The sequence below is a fragment of the Poecilia formosa genome, unplaced genomic scaffold (assembly GCF_000485575.1).
Source record: "Poecilia formosa unplaced genomic scaffold, Poecilia_formosa-5.1.2 Scaffold232, whole genome shotgun sequence".
Lineage (NCBI taxonomy): Eukaryota > Metazoa > Chordata > Actinopteri > Cyprinodontiformes > Poeciliidae > Poecilia > Poecilia formosa.
This window is the reverse complement of record NW_006800171.1, coordinates 305,282-326,693: the sequence shown is the minus strand read 5'-3', so window position 1 is coordinate 326,693 and position 21,412 is coordinate 305,282. Positions and strand designations below refer to the sequence as shown.

At 39.7% G+C, this 21,412-nt stretch overlaps 3 protein-coding genes and 1 long non-coding RNA gene across 12 annotated transcripts in view; 1 reads left to right on the top strand and 3 right to left on the bottom strand.

Moving 5' to 3' along the window:
- Positions 1-4,341, bottom strand: part of tnnt2a (troponin T type 2a (cardiac)) — a 7,332-nt gene extending 2,991 nt beyond the window's left edge. Inside the window, exons 1-7 of one of the 9 annotated variants that reach the window (XM_016680098.1) lie at positions 4,131-4,341; positions 3,970-4,026; positions 3,734-3,744; positions 3,263-3,301; positions 2,099-2,140; positions 1,370-1,420; positions 282-308 (exon numbers count right to left, since the gene is read on the bottom strand). In XM_016680098.1, coding sequence (XP_016535584.1) covers positions 282-308; positions 1,370-1,420; positions 2,099-2,140; positions 3,263-3,301; positions 3,734-3,744; positions 3,970-4,004 — 205 coding nt within the window. In that variant the 5' untranslated portion in view covers positions 4,005-4,026; positions 4,131-4,341. The remainder of the gene's footprint in view (positions 1-281; positions 309-1,369; positions 1,421-2,098; positions 2,141-3,262; positions 3,302-3,733; positions 3,745-3,969; positions 4,027-4,130) is intronic. The other 8 variants (XM_007568869.2, XM_007568870.2, XM_016680099.1 and 5 more) reach the window with 8 other exon arrangements.
- The window catches only part of LOC107838256 (uncharacterized), a 16,872-nt gene extending 923 nt beyond the window's left edge, over positions 1-15,949 (top strand). The window contains exons 2-3 of the long non-coding RNA XR_001664323.1: positions 15,268-15,271; positions 15,938-15,949. This is a non-coding gene — a long non-coding RNA (uncharacterized LOC107838256). The remainder of the gene's footprint in view (positions 1-15,267; positions 15,272-15,937) is intronic.
- Positions 4,570-14,246, bottom strand: lad1 (ladinin). Its single transcript, XM_007568868.2, has 14 exons — positions 14,060-14,246; positions 13,360-13,542; positions 12,710-12,986; positions 9,879-9,958; positions 9,212-9,377; positions 8,744-8,839; positions 8,344-8,387; positions 8,217-8,259; positions 7,993-8,033; positions 7,815-7,881; positions 6,423-6,557; positions 6,212-6,298; positions 5,161-5,262; positions 4,570-5,043 (listed from the first exon to the last, which is right to left on the bottom strand). Exons 1-13 carry the CDS (start codon positions 14,095-14,097, stop codon positions 5,164-5,166), a joined length of 1,356 nt encoding a protein of 451 aa, XP_007568930.1. The 5' UTR covers positions 14,098-14,246; the 3' UTR covers positions 4,570-5,043; positions 5,161-5,163.
- On the bottom strand, positions 15,763-21,099 carry tnni1a (troponin I type 1a (skeletal, slow)). The gene is made up of 8 exons (XM_007568867.2): positions 19,873-21,099; positions 18,090-18,130; positions 17,966-17,972; positions 17,834-17,875; positions 17,240-17,371; positions 17,067-17,156; positions 16,765-16,941; positions 15,763-16,199 (listed from the first exon to the last, which is right to left on the bottom strand). Exons 2-8 carry the CDS (start codon positions 18,101-18,103, stop codon positions 16,095-16,097), a joined length of 567 nt encoding a protein of 188 aa, XP_007568929.1. The 5' UTR covers positions 18,104-18,130; positions 19,873-21,099; the 3' UTR covers positions 15,763-16,094.
- Positions 21,100-21,412: the final 313 nt, after the last annotated feature.

Genomic DNA, 21,412 nt, shown 5'->3' with positions numbered 1-21,412 from the left:
ACACACACACACACACACACACACACACACACACACACACACACACACATGCAGACAGAACCTGACACACTCATTCGCCAAGAGCATACCATAACATGCCAGTAAGTCCAACCAAGTCTCAACAAAGACGTCTTTTTGTAACCTTAGAGTTAATTTCCTGTTTAATTTAGCAGGAAATCAACTCTGGCGTGACTAAAACAAAGCTTCAATACATCCAAAATAGCAAGAAAAACAGAAAAAGTGCGATGTGTGCCGTTATTCGTGTGAATCGTTGGCGATACCTCCTTCTTCCTCTGCCTCCCCTTCACCTGAAACCAAATTGAAACAGATAACTGAGATATTGTGGCTACAAAAATCAAACGGGCGAGAAATGTTTTGGAATAACTGAGGCTCAAAGTTAAGAACCAGGAAAAGACACAGGACAGAGCACTGATAAACTCAAGTACTGAGTTCATTCTCTGTGCTGCCAAAAGGGAAAGTTTCCATCATCAGCCACATTCTTTAATTAAACTCTGGGTGTTTCTTTAGAGAGACAAGTCTTGATAAGTGCTGGTGTCTTGCCAGACAAAAGGACTGTGACCTCTAAAACGACGACCTGTCAAATCAAAATGCCACAACTCAAATGTTGTTTATGTATCTTAAAGAAACAAAAGAAGTTTTCAAAAAGTCTTTTTGTCACAGTTTTTTTTTTAAATTTTTTTAACACTGCAGGCCGAGTAGTTTTAAAGAATTACTCGCACACATTTGTTGACTTGTCATCTACTAGACTGTTAATCATAAAACAGTAGAGATTGAAAAGTTTTTGGCTCTTAATTCTTGGTGACCAGGTGGTTTTTCTGACATGGTAATTTTGATTAAAATGACTAACTTGGTTATTCGCCTGGGGCACGCTTAACAATCATCCGCAGCCAAACTAAACATATTCTCAAATGACCCATGCAGAAGCCCCATAGGAAGTTTTTTTATTTAACGTTCAAGGTGCAGATCAGGCATAAAGATGAGGCACATTTTCCGTATCACGCCTCTCCTTTCACTGTAAGACAGGCATGAGCCAAACGTTAATGCCAAAGATGCGACTATGACTAATGTTCAAGAGCCTCGGGGCTGGGAGGGGAGGGAGGCCTGCAGATGACTCTGCCGTGGCCGTGTCTGGTTTGGCTAAGTAAACACGTCCGTGTGACTTCTCAAGAAACCTGCAGAATGTTGCGCACTGAGGTTATCGTCCCGCCCGTTGTGGCGATTGGTCGTGAATACTCATCACCACTTAAGACGGTCCATTAAATACAAATACAACAGGAAAACGATCTGCTGCTTGGTCCATCACAAGCAGAGACAATCCTTACGAAATACCAATAAAAGAGGCGCTCACCTTGTTCTCCATCGCCCTCCTCTGCAGGTTCATCTCCCTCTTGCACCGCGTCTGTTGGCACACCGAGAGAGTCGTAATGTTATGCCGGTGAAAAACCTTTTTGCAGCGGTAGGGTGTTTTACTGAGCCGTTGGCTCGTTTGAACTATCGTTTTGCAGCTTCTCAGATGTCCTTGGTGGACAAGACAGGATGAAAAGACATCAGAGGAGATCATAAAACTCTTCACCTTTAGAAAAAAGAGGATTTAAATTTAAATACCATTATTTAAATATAAATATCATTATTTTGACATTTAGCAACAATAAATAATTCTGTTAATCCTAAGTTGACCAGGAACAGACACTCTTTGGTCAGGTTTAATTTCAGACAGAGAGGGAAAATAAGGTCCTATTTATATGTTGTATACAAAATATCTGGTTTCAGCTGTGATCGCCTTTAAACCTTAAGCGAATCAGATCCAATATTTATTGGATCACAGCAGTATAACATACCGTTTTCGTTTCTTTATAAATGCAACTTTTCCTTTTCTGATTGCTGTACATTAATTGAATAGTGGGATATTAGAAAGTAGGATCATCTTAGATAGTTTGTTTCTCTTTAATCTTAGACATTTTATTTATGTTTTAGTAAATTCTTTCCCGTAAACTGATCCTACTTGACCTTCACCAGCCATTTCAATATTTGCTTTTAGTCAAGGAAGTTTGTCTGGGTATTGTGCTCACAGTAGTACCTTCCTCCTCCTCTGCCTCCTGCCCTTCTACTTCTTGCTCCCCTGCAGTGGAAAACACAAGTCTAGTTATAACTGTGTGAACATCTGCAGCCTTCCCTCACGGTTACTTCAGGAAAAACGCAGATGATGATGCTGCATGTGGTCAAAGCTGATGACAGGTATGGCACCGAACATTAAACTGATGGGTACAGGTAGTGCATTGTCTGTGGTTAGGGCGCCACACCCAGCCTGCAGACAATAAATGAAAACTGATTCATACCACTGAGCCACGAGGACACAGAGCTTTTCTAAGTTCACTGAATCACTCATTGGTGACCCTGTTGCTCCCCACACCTAATGCCAGGAGTCATTTTGGCATGTGTGGTCCTGCACCCGTGCCGCTGCCGCCATGCTTGTGCAGGCACTTCAGGTTCCCGAGCAGCTGCACGATTTTATATCACACTGCGGCCCAGGCAGAATCTGTCAAACGTTGGTTTTTGGTGCATGCATGAAGCAGCTTATATCTCCGTGTCGCTGTTTGGAACAAATTATTTGGCAGCTGCATGACGACGCTATCACTTTGTTATTAAAGAACTTTGGTGCTGTTTGTTAATGCAAATCTTATATACTTATGAGAGGTCAGTGGAAATAATTCTATTAGCACCAGAGCTTTTCACATGTTGCCACTGATATTTTGATTATTTAGCTTTTATTTTGAATTATAAGTGCTTGAGGCCGAAAATATTGTTTATTTATTTTTTTAGATTAGAAACTTGATTTTGCCCTCTGGTCTTTTCACTCTAATCATTATTAAACCCCACTGCAGAATGCTATGAGTAACAAAGTAATATATAAAAACTATAAAAAAATTAATTAATTAATTAATTAATTAAATAATTAAAAGATCTGCCTGAAGATGAGAGGTTCATCGATCAGTGTCACTTTAAAACAAATAAAGATGAGCGACTCATTGGCAGCCTAACATAAATAACTTAGTGTTGTTTTAAGCCTTTGTAATGGATGTAATGTAAAACAGAAACAATGTTTCTCAGGAATAACAATGTTTTCATTCCACCTGTTGCCCTGGTAACAGTCTTGTCCCCTTTAGAAACATACACAGAGTATTCAGCAAAAAAAGTTTAGCGTCAACACTCGTCAGTGCCATGGCTCAAAAGCTGGAAGTACCTTCAATGGCCTCTTCTTCTTCTTCTTCTTCTTCTTCTTCTTAAAATTAATGAGGTTTAGGAAATTTGACAGACAGCGAAGGAGAAAGATAAACACAGAGCAATGCAATAATATATAGTGCAACTACTCTACTTGGACTAGTGCCACTGATGCTATTAGTGAGTCAAAAAGTAAAAGACAGTCATTGTGCAACATAAAGACACTTAAAATAAAATTAACCACAGCAGTGAGAGTAAAGCTGTAAGTTTTAGTGCACAGACAAAGCTGTTCGTCCTCTGACCTTTTTAAGACATGCGGCTAATGTGAAGATTTACAGTAGGCTAAATGTGAAATACAGTAACAGTAGGCTGATACAATAGGCCTGCAGGATTAGTTTAAGAAAACATTGCTCTGCACAATGTGGGTTCTGTTTAGACAGCAGAGCCGATCTTTCTGAAACATCATTGTGCCTCGTGATTCATGAGTTCTTACCTTCCACCTGCCTGCGGAAAAACAAACAAAGTTAACTTTTAACAGGATGGGTGACGACAATCCATCATTCTTTTCAGAAACTTTTAGCTGTAATGACAACAAATGCTAAGAAAAAAAACAAAAAAAAAACCCTCTGCGTTTGTGACGCTAAGTCGTGTGGGTGCAGCCGGGGGGAGACGTGTTCGGTTTGGCTCAGAAGTAATTCCAGACACAACAGAGAACAGGCTTCAACCTACTCGTACTCCTCCACCACTTCCTCGTTGTCCGACATGGTCGGGCACGTTCAGGTGAACCTGAACATCAAATTGCAGATTCGGTTAATTCACCCGAAGGTCATGAGGCCAGGAGGAAAAAAAAACAACAAAAAACTTTTCACTCTGCTTTACGGGGGTCTTACCTGAGCAGGCAATAAGATGAAAAAGAAAGAAAAAAAGGCTCAAGGTGCAGCTCCTAACCTTTACTGAGAGCTGAGTGTCACTGAGGGCGAGACAGAGGACTATAATGAGGGGAAGAAGTTTTAGGACGCCCCTGTTGTGTTATTAATAACTTTGTAGATAGCACATACTCGTCCTGTAACTCCAAAAAAGGCTTCTGGGAGCACCGGCTGTGGCTTTAACGTGCCAAAACGGTCCAGATAAAACCATATCTGCACACACTCTCCGACTCTCACACACACACACACGCACACACACACCCACACACACACACTTAAGTTTAAATAGCGCCCTGCCACTAACAAAGCACACAGGCATTCGGCGCTTATCTACATTCCAGGTCTGTCCAGATACAGGCGTCTGTTTTTGTTCAAGTCGGAGGACACAGCAGCAGACACTTGCTGTAGGAAAACATTTTATTTCTTAGACAGGCAGAATTGGTCCACAAGTCCAAATATAAGATAAGACGAAATTCTTTAAATTACAACTTCTGCATTCAATAAACATCATTAGCCTGAAGACCTCCCCCAGTTTAAAGTGCTTGATAAATGAATTAAAAGTAAGGCAAACAGCTGCGAAATTTCAACAAGTGGTGATGCTCTCATGTCGCCACATTTGCTTTCGACTTACATCTTTGCTTGTTACAAGTCAGTCAAGCATGTTCATTTTATTTTTAGAATGCAAAACAAGTCGTACACAAAAGAAGCAATGCAAATTGTAAGGTAAAAGCCTAATAAGCGGAAAAGAAGGATCCTTCTAGGCGAGGCCGTTTTATTTCTCCCTCTTGTGTGCTTCAGCAGTGAAAAAAGTAAAATAAAATAAAACAAAATAAAGAAGCCAAAAGGTCAGCCGTTGACATCCGAGACTTCTTCTCCCCTGTGAATACAAACATTCAGTCAGACTTTTGAAGAAATTAATATTGTAACCCTGCTTGTAATTTGGCATTTTTTGTGTTTAATTCTTTTGAAGTCAGGAGGCAGTTTAAGTAGTTACCGTTCACTTCTGGTGTTTTCCAGAACTGATTTTTGAGGCACTTTCCTCCCCTCGGTTCTCAAAGAGGCTCCTCTTGCTGCTGATGTCCACATTTCTCAGGTCCTACAAAGAGACGGTGGACGAAGGGTCAGACAGACAGAAAAAAACAGAAGCGTACGATTTCGTGCACAGACGTGTGGAGAGATTAGGACACCTTGTGTATTTTCACACATTTAGACATATCGATATGAATTTTAACTTTTTATGAGGAATTCAAGTAAGATTTTTTTTTTAAAAAGTGCTTCAGAAGTAAGATGGTAGCAGCTTAAGAGTCATTTACCTGGATTTCTCCTCTGCTGGATATTCTATACTATTCTATTCTAGTCAGTAAAAAGAAAAAGGAAGATAAAACAATCCTTCCACTTAAATATCCAAGAGTGAAAACCATTTAAAAGAGATTTACTCTGAAAGCAGACCATAAGATGCAAAACAATGCCTAATGTCAAATCATAAAAAATTGCCACATAATTCACGTACAATCAGAAAGTGACTGCATACGTTTTTTTAATGAGAAATCTCCTAAAAAAAAACGTTTTAAGTTTAAAGAGTAACACAAGTTTACATTTTTATTCAAGGTGCAAATAAATAATTTTATTGCCAGGGTAAGTAACCTGCAAAACTGGACACCAATATCAGAATATTTCTTGAAAAAAGAAATTGTTTTTTCTTGTTAGTTTTTTATATAGAGCTTTATATGTGTCTATTAAGGAATTACAGCATCCCTTTAACAACTGAGCCACTCAAAAAGCTTCAGTATTTGACACGGAAAGGAGTATAACACCAGGAGTTGTAATCTGAGCTATATTTTTTATTTGGTCCAAACCTCCTGCTGTTTCTCACTGAACAGTTTCCAACCAGAACAAACCTGAAAACCGGAACGGGAGCCGCAGAAACTAGACGCTACACAACCTGACTCTAGAGTGCTGCTGCCCTCTGGCTTTCACAGAGGGCATACATAAACATTTCACTTTGTTTCACTTCAGAGACAGTATGAATGAAGAGACACACTTACAAGGCTGAGTGGAGACCCTAGCTGATTGGTCTTATTGAGCCAGGTGTTGATGCGATCTGACATTCCTGATGTGAAGCTTCTAAATTCCTGATAAATAAATAAATAAATAAATAAATATACAGTATAATTTTTTTTTTTATATGAGCACACTGGCAGATATGACAAAAAAAAAAAGTGAGGAATTGTATAGTAGAGAAACAAATGAATGTACACTTCTGGAAACTCCAGGGCTGGTGGGGCTCTGTGCCTGCTGATCCTTCTCAAACAACCCTCTTTTCCTTGAGACTTCTTCCAGCAGGAACAGGGTCCGCTGGGTCACATCCGGGGAGCGTGGCACATCAGATTTCTGGAGGCATACAAGTAGCAGGAAAAAAAAAATAAAATAAAATAAAAACCCGACAGAAATATTAATAGCTATTCGTCGTAGACAACTGAGTAGACGCTGAGAGTCAAGAGGCCTCTGTTGTAAAAGGTTTTAAATCTGTCCTCTATTTTAACCTGAGTAGGGAGTAAAAGTAATGAGACACAGACATGTAATCACTGAGGTAACACTTTATTTGACGGGTTGTGACATGACACAGTCAGTAAATACTGAGACACTTTTAATACAAGTCTTAATGTGACTTTGCATTAAAAGTGTCATTATTTAGTGAATGACACTTCATGACAAGAGTCGTAAATATTTATGAAGACTCCTTCACCTTCATGTCATCTTAATGCACACACCGTCAAAGGGTTACCGCTCAAAGGTTCACAAACCCATTAAGGAAAGTTTTAATAGGTTTGTGCAAATTACCAAAATGAGTCAGTGTGTTTTGTAATGTATAAGACAGTGAAGTTCACTTTATTGTCCCAAACAGTGAAAAGTGATCTATTTAAGGAAACGCAGCTGGTTATACTGAGGGGCTGACTGTAGCACCAGTTGATAGCATCATGCTGGGACTTCACACTTGACATGCATATGATCACAGTGGGAAGGAAAACCCACTTTTAATAGGAAGGAACCTCCTACAGAATATGGTTTAGTGTGAGCCTCTGTCTGCATTGATGAACCAGGGCTTTGAATCAGCAGAAATGACACACAAAAACCACAAAAGGACTTGTCCAGGAGTACTTCCTATACTTAAAAATAAGCAACAAGTTTAGTATTATGTGCTGAGAACCGCTGGATGTCTTTAGATTAACACAAATGATAGGATCTATGCTCATTTCACACATGCACAGAAATCTGAACAGCAGTGAATCCAGTTCATGGGCTTTTCCACGTCCACCTTTGTCCTGACTTTGTCTCCATTGGACTTCAAATGTAAGCTGGACATGTTTCAAAGATACTGTTTTCAACGTCATCGTCCAAAAACAAATACCGCAAGCTGCAGCCTGAATCATCCGCAGCAGCTCAAACTCTGTTCATGGCAATATTTCATTGTGAACGATTTTTGTGCTCCACTTTTTCAACATGGACAAAAACTGCTAACACCGAAACTGTTCCAAATATTAGCTGATCTTTCCAAATGCACTACAAGTCTACAATTAAAAAAAAAGAAAAAAGCTCAAAAACTGAGTGTTTGTATTACTGTCAGTATGTGAGGGTGGAAGGTCTGACCTGTGCTGCCTGAGCAAGCCGCTCCATCTTCTCCTTGATGGATCTGGACGAGACCCTCTGCCTAGAGCTGAACATACACAACAGATGAATCCACTTCTTCACCAAAAACTGCAATGCTTAAAATAATAACTAGAAATATATAGAAAAAGTTAAGAAATAATAAAAAAAAAAAACTTACTTTCTCTGGAAAGATCCCTTATCCTCATCTTCGTTATGGTCCTAGTCCAAACCCAAACAGGAAATACATTGAAGTATTATAAGCAAAGACACCAGTTCATTTCATTCAGCTGGCACTGACGTGTCTCTGTTAAGTGTGCAGAGTTAGCTCCTTCACATTAAGCTGATTGACATAGAGTGAAAATATTTGGTAAATTTCATCACTTCAAAATGAAGTTAACTTACTGTCTTTGCTTCAAACTTCTTCGAGACCATCCGGACGCTGGCACTACGGGAAAACAAACAAATCGTCAATCAAAAACCTAGAAACAGATGAAAAATTGCAACAATACTGACGGGGTTGGATCCTAACCTCCTCTGGAGCGGCGCGCTCTCCTCTTCCTTCTTTTTCATCATCTACGTTAAGACAAGCCCGAGTGAGGATCTGTGTGTCCGGCAGCACTTACTCTGAATGTCTGAATGCCAGTGTTCTACACATTCATCTGCTCTCTTGTGATGTGCTTGGATTTTTAACAAAGCAGGCAGTCAGCTTGTAAATATTGCTTTAGATATATCAACATGAGGCCAAAGCTTTGAGCTGCACAAGCAAATTCTGCCGAGCCGATAGACGAGCAAGCTGATGTAAGATTAACAGTCAAATTGGCAGAGGTCAGTGTTGGCATTTAAAGGGAAGAACGTGTGCATTCATACATGCATGTGTGTGTGTGTGTGTGCATGTGTGTGTGTGTATGTGTGTGTGTGTGTGTGTTTACCCTGAAAGATATGGTCCTGGAGCTCTGTCTGACAAAGGCAGGTTTGGCTGCCTGTTCAAGTTTTCCAGTGGCGGAAGAAGAGTCGTTGGAGCTGACCTGAACGAAAACACAGATGAGCCTCTTCCTACATCTAGTCAGAGTTTAGATGAGCCGCAGATGTGTGTGTTTGTTAACTTTCTGCAGGTCAAGCTCTGTGGTTTCACAGCTTTTACTCTTCAACCAGCAGGGGGTGCTGTTTCTTTACTTGAACTGGTGGGCTGTGAGTTAAATTCAGTTTGGTTCGGTTTAAATAACATTAAACCGAACTGAATGCCAATATACGGTAAATATCAAGTCATGCTGCTCTACAAAGAAAGCATTTCACCTGGTGAGCACTTTGCAATTCATTTGACAAGCAAAACAGGAAGTTGAGATAAAGCTGTAAATTATGCCGCATGTCTGTATATTTGAGTGTGCACAGTGGACTACCTCCTGTGCATGTCCATTCTGAATGGGGCTTTGAGATCCATGGGAGGATGTACTCTGGCAGGGCGAGGGGCACGGATCCCGGGGGGACAAAGGCATTGACGGAGAACCAGGGCTCATGGGTGTTGTGCGGCCCGACGGAGCGTTGTCAAGGGAAATGGACACAGAGCTGCAACAGCAGAAACACGCAGGAACTTTAAGATTAATCTTATAAAACTAAAAAAAAAAACTTTACAAACAGACTTATTTTCTTCCTCTCTTCCATAAAGACGAGATTAATGGAGTGCATGACTAATATTTGCCCTTTGCACACAATGTCCCTCCTGAGATGTGGATCTGTGCACATCCTCTCGAGTAACAGTAGGCAATAAGTCACACAAAAATGTCTTAGCGTTATTAGAGTGAAGAGGACTGAAAAAACACAAGCATCATGTTTTTTTTTTTGTTTTGTTTTTTTTGCTAAAGCTGAAAATCATACTTTCTTGCCCATTTTTTATTATGACTTACTTTGTTTTGGTCTTCAACATCAAATTCTATCAGAATTGAAATTTATGATTGCAAAGTATCAAAACTGGGCATGCAAGTCCAAGGGTTAATAAATAGCCATTAATTAAATATGTATATCTCATTAATAGCTACATGTTAATAAACATAAAATGCCATTATTAACCTGACAAACTTGCGCTCTGGGTTGGAGGCTGGTTTGGGTTTATGTGCAGGCTCTCTGCTGGATGACTCTCCATTTTCATGCTACCAAACAAATACAAAGAAAATACAGTAAACATAATTAGTCAGAGCACATTGAATGTTTTCAATGCTTTTGTACGTATGTACCTGTAACACACCTTACATTACATAACACAGTATGGTTATGTCCTAATTTGCAGTTGTACTGTAAGACTGTATGTGTAAGACCAGATAAGGTTCAAATTATGACTTTAAACACCTCTTATCTGGGTGTTAGAGATGTTTTGCATGGTCAGTTGCTTCACAGAAAGACTGCAATTCCAGTAACTGCACAGCAGTATATTCAATGTTTAACTCTAACCCTTTTTGCATTTTACCATTTTGCAATAGTCATATTTTAAATGCTGTGTGTCCAAGAAAATTTTAACTATCTACAAAACTATGTATAGCTTTTTTTTGCACTATGGCCAACATAAGTCAGTTGACTAAAAGCTTTGGCTGCACATTGTCCCAAAACACAGTTTATACATTAAATGAATTACATCTTAATATTAGATTCAATTCTAGGTGATATAAATGTGGAACACCAACATTACACATGATATAAATTTGGCTCTACTTTAACACTATGCACCTTTTACAGATCTAATTGACTCAAATGCACACACAGACACACACACACACACACACACACACTCCCACACACACAAAAAAAACATGTTGAAGACTGTTGCAGCCATATGCAACCAACCTAGCTTAATCTCAAAATAGCTCAATGAACTGCAGCCATATTTTAAGACAAAGGCGACACTTGGGCTCAGCTGGTCCGAGACAGTGATCAGTATCCAACATGCTGAGACTCTGTTGCTGTAGAACTTAAGAAATGATTTACACAACTTTCCCTCTGCGTGGGGTAAGATGCCGGCAACACTGCAGCGTTGTAGTTGTCAGAACTTTGTGAAGTATAAATAGGACAGCTGGGAGTCAAGGTTTCGTCAGACGTCAAATTCGTCAAATTAGTCAGACGTATTTCTGACTAATTTGACTAAGGAGTTATCTGTCAGATGTCCAAATGGAACCATTTCACAACAACCATTTGTCCAAAAGAAAACTATAATATAAAATGTCCATCCCAGAAGTCAGAAGCAATATTCTAAATGACAGAGGAACATAACACTTGGGTCCCAGATGTTAGCTACGTGGTATACACTGTTTATAACCGCAACAAAAAAGTGCTTGCTGCAAAAAAAAAAAATAAATAAAAAAGAAAGAAACAGTGAAGATCTTAAAATTCAAGTATTGTCTGGCTTTTTGTGTCCCTCGATACTTCCAATATATGTCAACTTGCTATTTTGCCCCCTTTCATTTTCTTATGAACTTATGAAGTTTACCAGCAGATTGAGGGAAGGGCAGATTATTAGCTCTAGAATCTAATTAAAACCTCCCTTTGGCATTGATCTCAACCCTCTCAGCCGGATTATCAGAAAAAGAGAGATAACACAAGGCTGCAGAGATAAAGTGAAACAATCACAAATCACAAATCACCTCAAACATTAAACTGTAAGCCAAAAGAGAACAATGCATCGAATCAACCTAACCAGGATATACAGCAAACAAGGCTGTAAGGAAGTCAGCAATAACCGAGTCTTTTGCTCCAAATAAAAGCTTCTGAAAATCCGAGCTGAAAGGGAAGAGCAAAGTCCAAGTCACCAGTGCAAACCCTCTGCCAATCATCAGATAGCCTGTTGCAATCATAGCCTGACCAAAGGATGAGATATAGGTAATTCATATCAAGACAAGGAAGCGTCTCGTAATGTGTAATATAAGGCCAGCACCCGGAGACACAATGATAAAAGGAAGAAGGTCGACCAAGGGCATTCAGCCATCAGAGCCACCATGTACATCTGTATGACACCCGCTGCTGATGAAGTGCTGCATAAACATATCCATATAAAGGAGAGGAAGGAGCCATCTTCAAAGCATAAGGTCCTGTGTACCACCAGCTAATTGAGAAAGTGTCTGATTTAAAGAAGCACTGCCAATGGCTAGAGGGGGGCAGGATGAAGACACTGGCCATGGCATCTCTGGAACAGGAGCACCAAGCAGCAGATGCTGGAGGTCTCCCACACTGGACGAGACCTCGTGCGAGCGGTTTAGTCATTTCCTGTTTAAGTTTAGTACAGTTGAAGCTTTGTCAGCATTCAATGCCTTTTGTTTCCAGGTGTTTCCATCTCTTTTTATTAGGACTTAACTATAACTCAAGTAAGCCTTAGCTGCTTCCTTTTCTTCCTTTTACTTAACCTTTATGCTGTAATCCCTCACATTCTGCATTAAGAAAACATTAACAGAACTATGTATGAGGTCATCATAACGACATAATTATTCTCTTCGTCGCTACCTGGCTAAAAAAAAACCTGATTCATTTTAGGACTGACTTATCCTTAAAAAAAAAAAACTTTTTTCTTTGGGTGTTCACCTTTTTAAACACTTCCAACTCGTGTGTACAGTTGTTGTTTCTGTGCTTGTTTGGCCACCGTAATGTTCTTGTGCAACTCAAGACAGGGAAACTGAAGAATGTGCACTGCATTAACCCCACCCACTTTCTCTGGCTGAGAGATAACCACTGGATGATAAAAAATGTAGCGTGTATGTGGACTTTTGCATAAAAACTGTTACCACACACACACTCAGGGGAAGGACACTCAGATTCGCACTGTTCCCTCATATGTTGAAAGACGGTGCAGAAACAGACACTAATTCACATGAACGTCTTCCAATATGGTTGAATTTAAAGCAAGAAGTCTTTTTACTTACTTGTGTTTTTGTACTGTTAGTTCTTGCACTGCTGTTGCCGCTGCTGGTGGGACTGTAAGAAGACGTTTTAGTCGGCGGTTGTGGTTTGTACACATTGCCCTTGTCCTCATCCAACTCCCCAAGAAGGACCACCCTTGCTTCTTCTTCTCCTCCGCCTTCCTTTGAATCACCCTCCTCTTCCTCTTTCTGCCGCCTTAATGCCTCCACTTGCCTCATCCTCCTTTTTTCATCACGCGTCCGCAGCATCTCTACAAAGTCCAGCTGTATCTGCTCAACACTGAGAAAAAAAACATCACACGCACCTTTATGATTGGAGGGCTTCTAGAGAGAGCACTGAAAAGATCTGTAGGCTCGCTGTCCGGTCAGGTTTCTATGACAAAGGGCTGTTTAGTCGTTTCTCTCTCTTTGAAGACTGCTTGAGCTCCAGATACTTAGTTGCTAGTGTGCTTGGAAGCTTTTCATACATTACAAGTGTGTTTTAAAAGTATGCTGATAACAATCCAGAAAGGCAAACTTTAAGTACCCTAGTCACTCCAGTCAATCCTAAGATTAGGAAAGGGATCCGAACCCCTTTAAATATACATATTTTTCTCTTTTTTTTTGTGCAGCTCAGCTATATATTCATGAATAAAACAAAGTGTCAAGTCAACCTGCTGAGGCCTTGAGAAGCCTCAGTGGAAGACTCGGTCCCAGAGGGGCCTCCACTTGTTGGTGGCGTTCTGGGCGAGGGGCTGGAGTCCCCATCTTGGTTGGGCGTGCTGCTGCTCTTCACCCTCCTCCTCTTCTCTCTCTCCACTTCCTCCTCATCCTCCATTGTCCACTGACGAGCAAGGCTGAATGAGGATGCACACGAGAGAAATAGTTTCCAAGTATTAAACTGATTACGAGACAAAGAGACACTTGGTTTGAAAGCATATGGAGAAATTGTTGCCAAAGCCGATCTATCTGTTTTGGTTTCATGAACAGTAGAGATAATAGTAGAAATAACCGTTACACAGAACCTGTTCCGCTTGTTCAGGCTTCACAGTTCTCTGGGGAAATTTATCAACAACTTCAGTCTAAGTGACAAAGCAAAGCATAACTCACCACGAGGGACAAGTTCCTGCAATTCAAATGCAAATAAGGATTTTCTAACGACTTAAAACAGTAAAACATGGAAATGATTAATCATTAAAAAAAAAAAAGAAAAAAAAAGTTGTCCCGAGATGATCTAGTAGCCAAGATCCAGTCTTCGTGTTCAGAGTGAAGCCAAAAGCTTTATATTAAAATGAAAGCGTGTAAAGTGTCACTGACACTTCACAACAACAGGTGTCAGTGTCCCGTTGGCAGAAAAGCCAGAGTTAATCTTACCTGGACAGAGCCGACCAGTTTTTCCGACTGATGGACATGTTGGAAGAAAATTATAAGAATATTCCAGTTCACTTGCAGAAGGTGAAGTCAGCAGGCAAACTCTCTGACAGAGCGAGTAAAATTAGAGTCGGTGAGGCACAAAGCAGTCCACCTTTAGCCAGGTGCAGCTCATGGAGGCATCACATGACCACAGAGGTGAGCCTTCGACAGAGAGGGGAGGAGGGGAGTCTCTCCTCTCCTTTTATGGTGAAAGTGTGGCTATGTCATGCTTTCTCATTATTGTCAGTATTATTATTATTACTAATAATAATAATTACTACTGATAATAAACATGTATAAGACTTCAGGTATATCGCTTACACCAAGTTAACTACAAGGCTTTTGTTAGATTTTGACAGAGTTTTAAACTATTTAAAACAAAAACTTGAACAAGAAGAATAACGACAGAAACAAAACACGCAAGCCAAAGTTTGACCAACACGTGCATGACTGGCAAAACAACATGTTTGACTCAGCTTCTCTACACGCATGTGTATTAACGTGTGTAACAACGTTCTTACTGTACTAACTAGTATGTTTTTGTAACTGGCAGTGAGGCTTTTCACACTGTTAGTGAGACTCTTTACCTTGTTGTCGGAGACCACACCTTCCTCTGTTGTGTGTCGGACTCTGACCCAGGTTCAGTTTGAGCGAGAGAGAAAGCAAGAGACACACACACACACACACACACACACACACACACACACACACACACACACACACACACACACACACACACACACACACACAGACTGCCCACCTTATCCGCCCCTAACTTTGCAACTTTCATAACAGTGAAGAGTTTGAAATAAACCTGCTGACGGGTTAACTACCGAAAGTCTAGAGTCTTTGATTTGTTCTGTGTACTTGTGCAAACATGAACCAGCTTCCCACACATGTGAGGAAAAGTCTGCATCAAAGTAAAATGCTGTCTAGGAGTGCTGCTTTGCATGTCATTCTTTAGTAAGTTTCTGCAGTTTGACATTTGACCTCTACGTGGTTGCACTCCTGTAAGGTCTGAGGTGTTTGTTTGCCCAGAGTTTAAAATACTTTTGTCATCATTGTAGCTCTTTTTAGAAAATAAGCTAGATAGAAATCTATTTCCAAGTAGCAACATTTTGCATTTGCATTCAACCAGATAAAGTGTTCAAAAAAGGATGAAAGGACAGTTTTGTTTTTTATGGACATGCAAAGCAAACAACTGTTACAGAGGTGTGCAGTGAGGATACTTTCCTATGCTTATATATATATATATATATATATATATAAGCATAGGAAAGTATGCTTATATATAGCATACCTAGATGTTTTTGCGATACAATGCATTTCTTATATTTGTTATTTGAATGAGTAGTTTTGATAAGGTATATAGTTTTTTATGAATATGTTTCTATGTCCTTTATTTTGAGTTTATAAATTTTATCTTTCATCTTTCAATTTTATCTTTCACTGTTCAGCATCAGAAGTGTGTGTGTGTGCGTGTGTGTGTGTAAGTGTAACGGCATTGGTTTGAAAAAAAAAATCATTTTTAATTTTAGCAAAGACATCGTACACTTTAATTTGAGAAATTTATGAGAAAAACTGAAGGCAACACACATGACGGTGACAACTGAACACAGTAAATGTTCAAAAATGCCACGTTGAATAAAACATATTTGTCTACTTTTTTTTATTCCTTTAAGACATGGTGTTACAGCTCACAAACCCACCGCAGACAGATATAGTTATGACGAAACCACATCAAACATGCAGTTCAATTTGCATGATCCCTAGCTTCATTTGAGTGCGGTGCATATTTTTTTAAAAACACAATTTTCATTTCACTTTTAAACATATTAGTTGGAAAACTTCCATTGCAGGAAAAAAAAACACAAAACAAAGCTAGATGCAAATCAAAACCAAAAGCTAGATGAGCGGATAGAAGAAGACAAAATAGGCAACACAAAACAGCAGCAGATCAACTACAGCAATTAAGAAGACAGGCATTTTTCTGTCTTCACTGAGCCGAGCCTTTAGCAGCATCAAACATCTTCTTCCTCCCCTCCATCCCAGACATGGCCTCCACATTCTTCCTCCAGTCGCTGTCCTCCACTGGCCTCTTCTGCAGACAGATGAGCAAATGGATGATGTAAGAAGAAGTCTACAAAAAACCCAGTACAAGTTTCTTTGTTGACGCTGTGGAGATGAGAGGCATTAGGAAACCTCATTGTTTGCTGAGCCTTCGGGACCTGTTCTATAAAACGGAAATCCCCATAGAGAACAGTGTTTAGCCGTACTTGTGGAACTGGTTCCTGATGTATTGCTCACAGAAATTCACGGATCAGTGCAAACACACAGACACACACACACACTGGTACACACCTAAACAGACTAATCCAAAGATGTACACACTCTCTGACAAATGGCGTCCACTGAGCAGAATTAGTGACAAAAGTGTACAATTGGATCTTTGTATCATGTACCACACCTCCACCCTGCACTGGCCAACTATTGGATTACTCAAACACACCTTTTACACACACATATAATCACATTGTTCAGGTTTTTCATGGGATCCTGAAGACTGACCTCATAAATGTCTCAAACCGGCACCCTGAGGAAAGTTTTACATCTTTCTTGGGCTGTTTTGATTGTCTGTTTGTGAAGTGTTGTCTTTCTAAGCCCACCTTCTCAGTGTCTTCTTTCTTGACGGACTTGAGATTAGCTCGAAGATCCATGGACACTTTGTGCTTGGAGCCCAGCAGTGAGCGAAGGATGGCGTCAGCAGAGACTCGGACACGTCTAAGATTAGGCCTCTTGAATTTCCCCCTGAGGTCTAGAACTTTGATGTTTAGGTCTTTAATCTGATCCAGGGAGAGAGAATCGAGAGATATGTAGTGGGCCAGCTGCAGGGTGTTCTTGTGTGGCTGTACCGTCATATGGTTACCTATATGACTGAAGACAAGCATGATTGTTACCGTTAACCCACCTCGCGTGTGTTAAGCATGACTTTGGCCTCAATGTCATATCGTTCCTCATCAACCACATCGATCTTTGCGTGGAGCTCTCTACAGAGATCCTGCACACAATGCACACACATTTCAGAGGATTTCACATGTTGACCAAACATATGGGAAAAAAGTATATCTTGTGGATTAGTACCTGAAGTTGAGCAAGACTGAAACCACCGGTGTTCAGAGGAGGCGCTTTCTCTGCAAGGTACTTCTGTTTTTCTTCTTCTTTGACAAGAACCTCCTGCTCCAGTTCCTCCTTGGCCTTTGCCACCATCAGGCTCTGGACAAACAATTCTCTCTTAGCAACTTTTGATTCAAATTTAAATGAAAATATTCAATCATTTGTTCTTATGGTATTTGTCGAGTGCTGCCACGCCGGTGTGCTTGAAAGCACCTTACATCAAGAGAGATTTAAGTTCTCTTGCGGTTTTGTTCATGGAGTGTGGACTTGCTCTACCTGGGTTTTCTTTGGACACTCTGATTTCCACTGACAGTTTAAAATCATGTAAGATTAAGTCATTCCTTTATATGTGTGTCTATATGTGTGCGTGCCTTATTTTCTATGCTGTGTTGCATTGTGATACACTGCATGTCTCCACCTCCTTACCTAGTGACCAGCTATAACGACTAAGTGCGCATGGAAGAGGAATATAGGGCATTTGTCCATCCCTATTGCTCTCTTGTGGTCAAACACCCACATTACATAAAACATAATATAATATTTGACAGTGATGTTTCTTACCTTAAGCATCAGCTTCCTCGAGGCTGATATTTTTGATTTTCTCTGCATGGGCAGGAGATTATCAGTACATGTATGTCATTTACACCAAGGCGTTCTCATTGAAATTATTCCTCGGTTAAGAAATAGTCTTACCTCTTGTCTGTAAAGGAAGATTGGGGAACAATTTAACAGCAATCTCAGAGTAAAGCGGCAATATTTGTTTTGTTTGCGACTGAGTCAATTGTCTATAAAGGGAAGGCAAAGTTTAATCACTCACACATGCTCAGGCATCCTGCTGATGAGGTCTCTCTGGATGAGCTGTAGAAGAGATTAGAAACATAGCAGTTGTCAGCGTTTGTCTCTCAGCCTTTGATGGACCTTATCATCTGTCTACACTCTTCATGCTCGATTGTGGAGTGGGGGCTAACAGGAACTCTCTAACTGTTTAATGCTCTGTTTGGCATTTAAATGTCAAACATTACCACAAAATATCACTTTACAAATAATAATTTCATAGGGGACGATTAAAAGTTTGTTATTTACTTTTAATAAATGAAATTGAATTTAAGCGCCCTGTATGTGTGAGTGTGGCGCTCGGTGATGGTTTCATTTGAGCAATATTAGCAATTTTATTCTGGACGCAAATACCAATAAAACATTTTAATTACAATTTGAAGGGATACACAAAGAATTGTTCCCATTCATTGTGTATCCTGTCCATCAGGGAATAATAACGCTAACATGTTTATCTAAATCATATTATGAATGAATATATTAGTTGAATCAAAGTTAGGAGCTGTTGTATGACTTAAACATGTGTGTGTTGGAGGAAGAATTTAAGGTTGGACCAGTTTTAGCAGAATCGCCAACACTAAAGTCCAACTTGTTTCCAACACAATTTTCCAATGAACACTACAATTTAGTTTGTTTGTCAAGGGCTATATTATTAAAAGTTTGTTACTATTTCAGTAGCCTTTTAAACAAGATAAATGTTTTTATTTTGTTTCAAACCAAATGAGCAAACCGACCTTAATTAAATTTGAACTAACTGTACCGTTCTTTTATCTAGCTCATCAATACCATAATTTTGGTTGGAGTAGTTTGTTTTCTTTTTGTTTTTTTTACACACGTATTGGTCAATGGCGTGAATTATAAGCATGGTGAGCTGATCACATGGCACAGCTTTAAAGCTTTCAGTAGAATGGCATTTTGTTAAGTGCCCAAGCTACTGCTCTAAAGTGACATTTCTCCTGACTTTCTCCAATGGATAAATCAGTGCTGCAGGTCTTTTATAGTAATTCTCAGAACTGATGATTTTCAGTTTTTGGGTGAATGATATTTTCCCTTCCCCTCAGCATTACAGGCTTCTGTTCTTTATCCACAAAGTTATGAAACACTCACCCACTGTCTCTGTTCCCCCCAACCCCCTGCATCAACATTCCCTCACCATTTTTATTTAATCTCTGTTATGAATGGCACCGCACAAGATGTTTTGGTTTACGAGGGCTACAATCTGTTCCAGTGGATTAGGAAAATTCCAGAGTGTAAACCCTCCCTGATGTCTCCTCTTGTATCGTTCATCCCCATCTTTCTCCTCAGGATTATCTGTATCAGAGGAATTTGGAGTGGACTGGACCATCTCCCCAAATAGACCAGACAGCTGTGGAGAGGAGCTGAGCTGAGCTGCCCAGCCTGGATCAAGGGTTCACTGTTAGCAATTTGTGGATGCTCACGAGCCTCTGTGATGCAGTCAGCTTGGCAAAGCAAAACGAAATTTTACATCTGAAAAAAAACATCTTTCATTTACATCTGATCCAGTTAAACATTACTTTAATATCCAGTTAGATACCGCTCTGTTGTTTATAAGCAAGACAGAAACTAGATTCAAAGATATAAGGAAATATAAATCACAAACAAGAGAAAAAAAACAACAACATTGCACCAATCTGTAAGTAAGATGTCAGCTTCTCACATTTACATTTTTTGTATACCGTCAAATGTACGCAATCAGACTGACAATGTACCTAAAATATTTTTAGAACACATTATAGAGGCCTTACCAGTGTCTAAGAGAAGAAGAGAGCAACACGCGTGACAGAGGCAGGGCAGACAGATCAGAGATGAGCCCAGTCGTTCTGCACCCCTCTATTTAACTGTGCCACCCATTGTCCAGCACCCTCTTTTTTCTACTGGAGGCTATTATTAGGTAAGACCATTTCTCTTTCAGGGCAATCTCGTTCAGTCTGTTTGTCTCTCACAGACACAGCTAAAGCAGAACCAACGACGAAAAGTTTGGAGCCTCACATCCCATGTCTGGATGAGCTTGCATGTTAACAATTATTTTAATGATAAAACTACTTACGCTGTCAAAGATGTCAAGAGCACATGTTGTCATGTACAGGAATAGAGTACTAAGATACATAAGAAGCCCCCAAAGGGACACTGAAGGAAAAAATTAAAAAACAAATGTGCTCACCTAATAATTTCTCTCGTGCATGAGAAACTTTCTTTGTTTTTCTTTAGGATCCCCGTAGATACGAAACCGAAATCAAATTTAGTACTTTAAAAGGGCTGTCTCATGCATTTTCCAGGCAAATAATTCCACTTTATAGTAGAATCAAGTAAATGTGTTACCTTCAGTTGCTATAAAATTGCAGTTCAATGTCTTGAAATTGGCCTCTGACTTTTTAAAGTGTAACTAACCCCTCTGAAAGCTAAACCTGGCCCCTGACCAATTTTGAAAGATTCCAGCATAAAGGGCGCAGCCAAGAGACACCTACACCTACACTGCTGTCGGTGGATTTGTATCCACTGAGCATCCGAGACATTCAACAAGGAGTCTGAACCTGCTGAGTCCGTTCTTGAACAGCGATGTAATGTACGAGTACTGACTGGAACAAAGGTTTTGGAGTCTAAGTTTGACTGAGATGTTGTGGTATGACGTTAAAACAAGCTGTTCATGCCGAAAACCTTCCCCAGTGGTTGAGTTGAATTAAGTAGGTTATTCAAAAACCAGTAGCAAAATTCAAATAGAATACTGATTGCTAGTCACCACAAGTGATTGATGGAAACTGTTTTCACCAGGAGTGGCACAAGCAGCCATCAGGCTTAGGTGAAAAATACTTTTAAAAAAGGGTCTTAAGCAGCTGACATCCAAAACAGCTTTTGGTATTTATTCAGGTCAATGTCTGATATCAAGATACATCTTACTATATTCAATATTCATATTTGATTAAAGGAAAAAAAAACTACACAAGACAAAAGTAATCTGTTGAGGAGCAAATAATTTTTCAATTTAACATAGGATAGACTGACCTCTAGTGGTCTAACATCGTAACAGAGGCTCATTTTTAAAGCGGAATCCTAGGCAGTCAATTTTTTGACATAGTTGAAAATCCTTTGCCTTAACCAGAGGAGAGTAGAGTAAAAAGGTATTTGGTTAACAGGTTTCTCAAGTACAGACTAATGATCACAACATTTAATCACAACATGTGTATTAAGTTATGTTCAAAATCTGGTTTATTAAAGGCTGTTTTAGTTAACAATGTTCTTTGTTCAGGGAAGTTAAGAATGTTACTCAAGCAAAAGAAAAAAAGCACA

Excerpts from the sequence above, each read along its gene's own strand:
- lad1 (XM_007568868.2), bottom strand. The coding sequence starts at position 14,097 with ATGTCCATCAGTCGGAAAAACTGGTCGGCTCTGTCCAG. Across the intron at positions 13,543-14,059 it reads AACTGGTCGGCTCTGTCCAG|CCTTGCTCGTCAGTGGACAA; the intron begins GTAAGATTAACT and ends ATCCTCATTCAG. Across the intron at positions 6,299-6,422 it reads GCCCTGGAGTTTCCAGAAGT|GAATTTAGAAGCTTCACATC; the intron begins GTACATTCATTT and ends TTTATTTATCAG.
- tnni1a (XM_007568867.2), bottom strand. Across the intron at positions 17,372-17,833 it reads CGAGGAAGCTGATGCTTAAG|AGCCTGATGGTGGCAAAGGC; the intron begins GTAAGAAACATC and ends TTGTTTGTCCAG. Across the intron at positions 16,942-17,066 it reads TCATGCTTAACACACGCGAG|ATTAAAGACCTAAACATCAA; the intron begins GTGGGTTAACGG and ends TCCCTGGATCAG.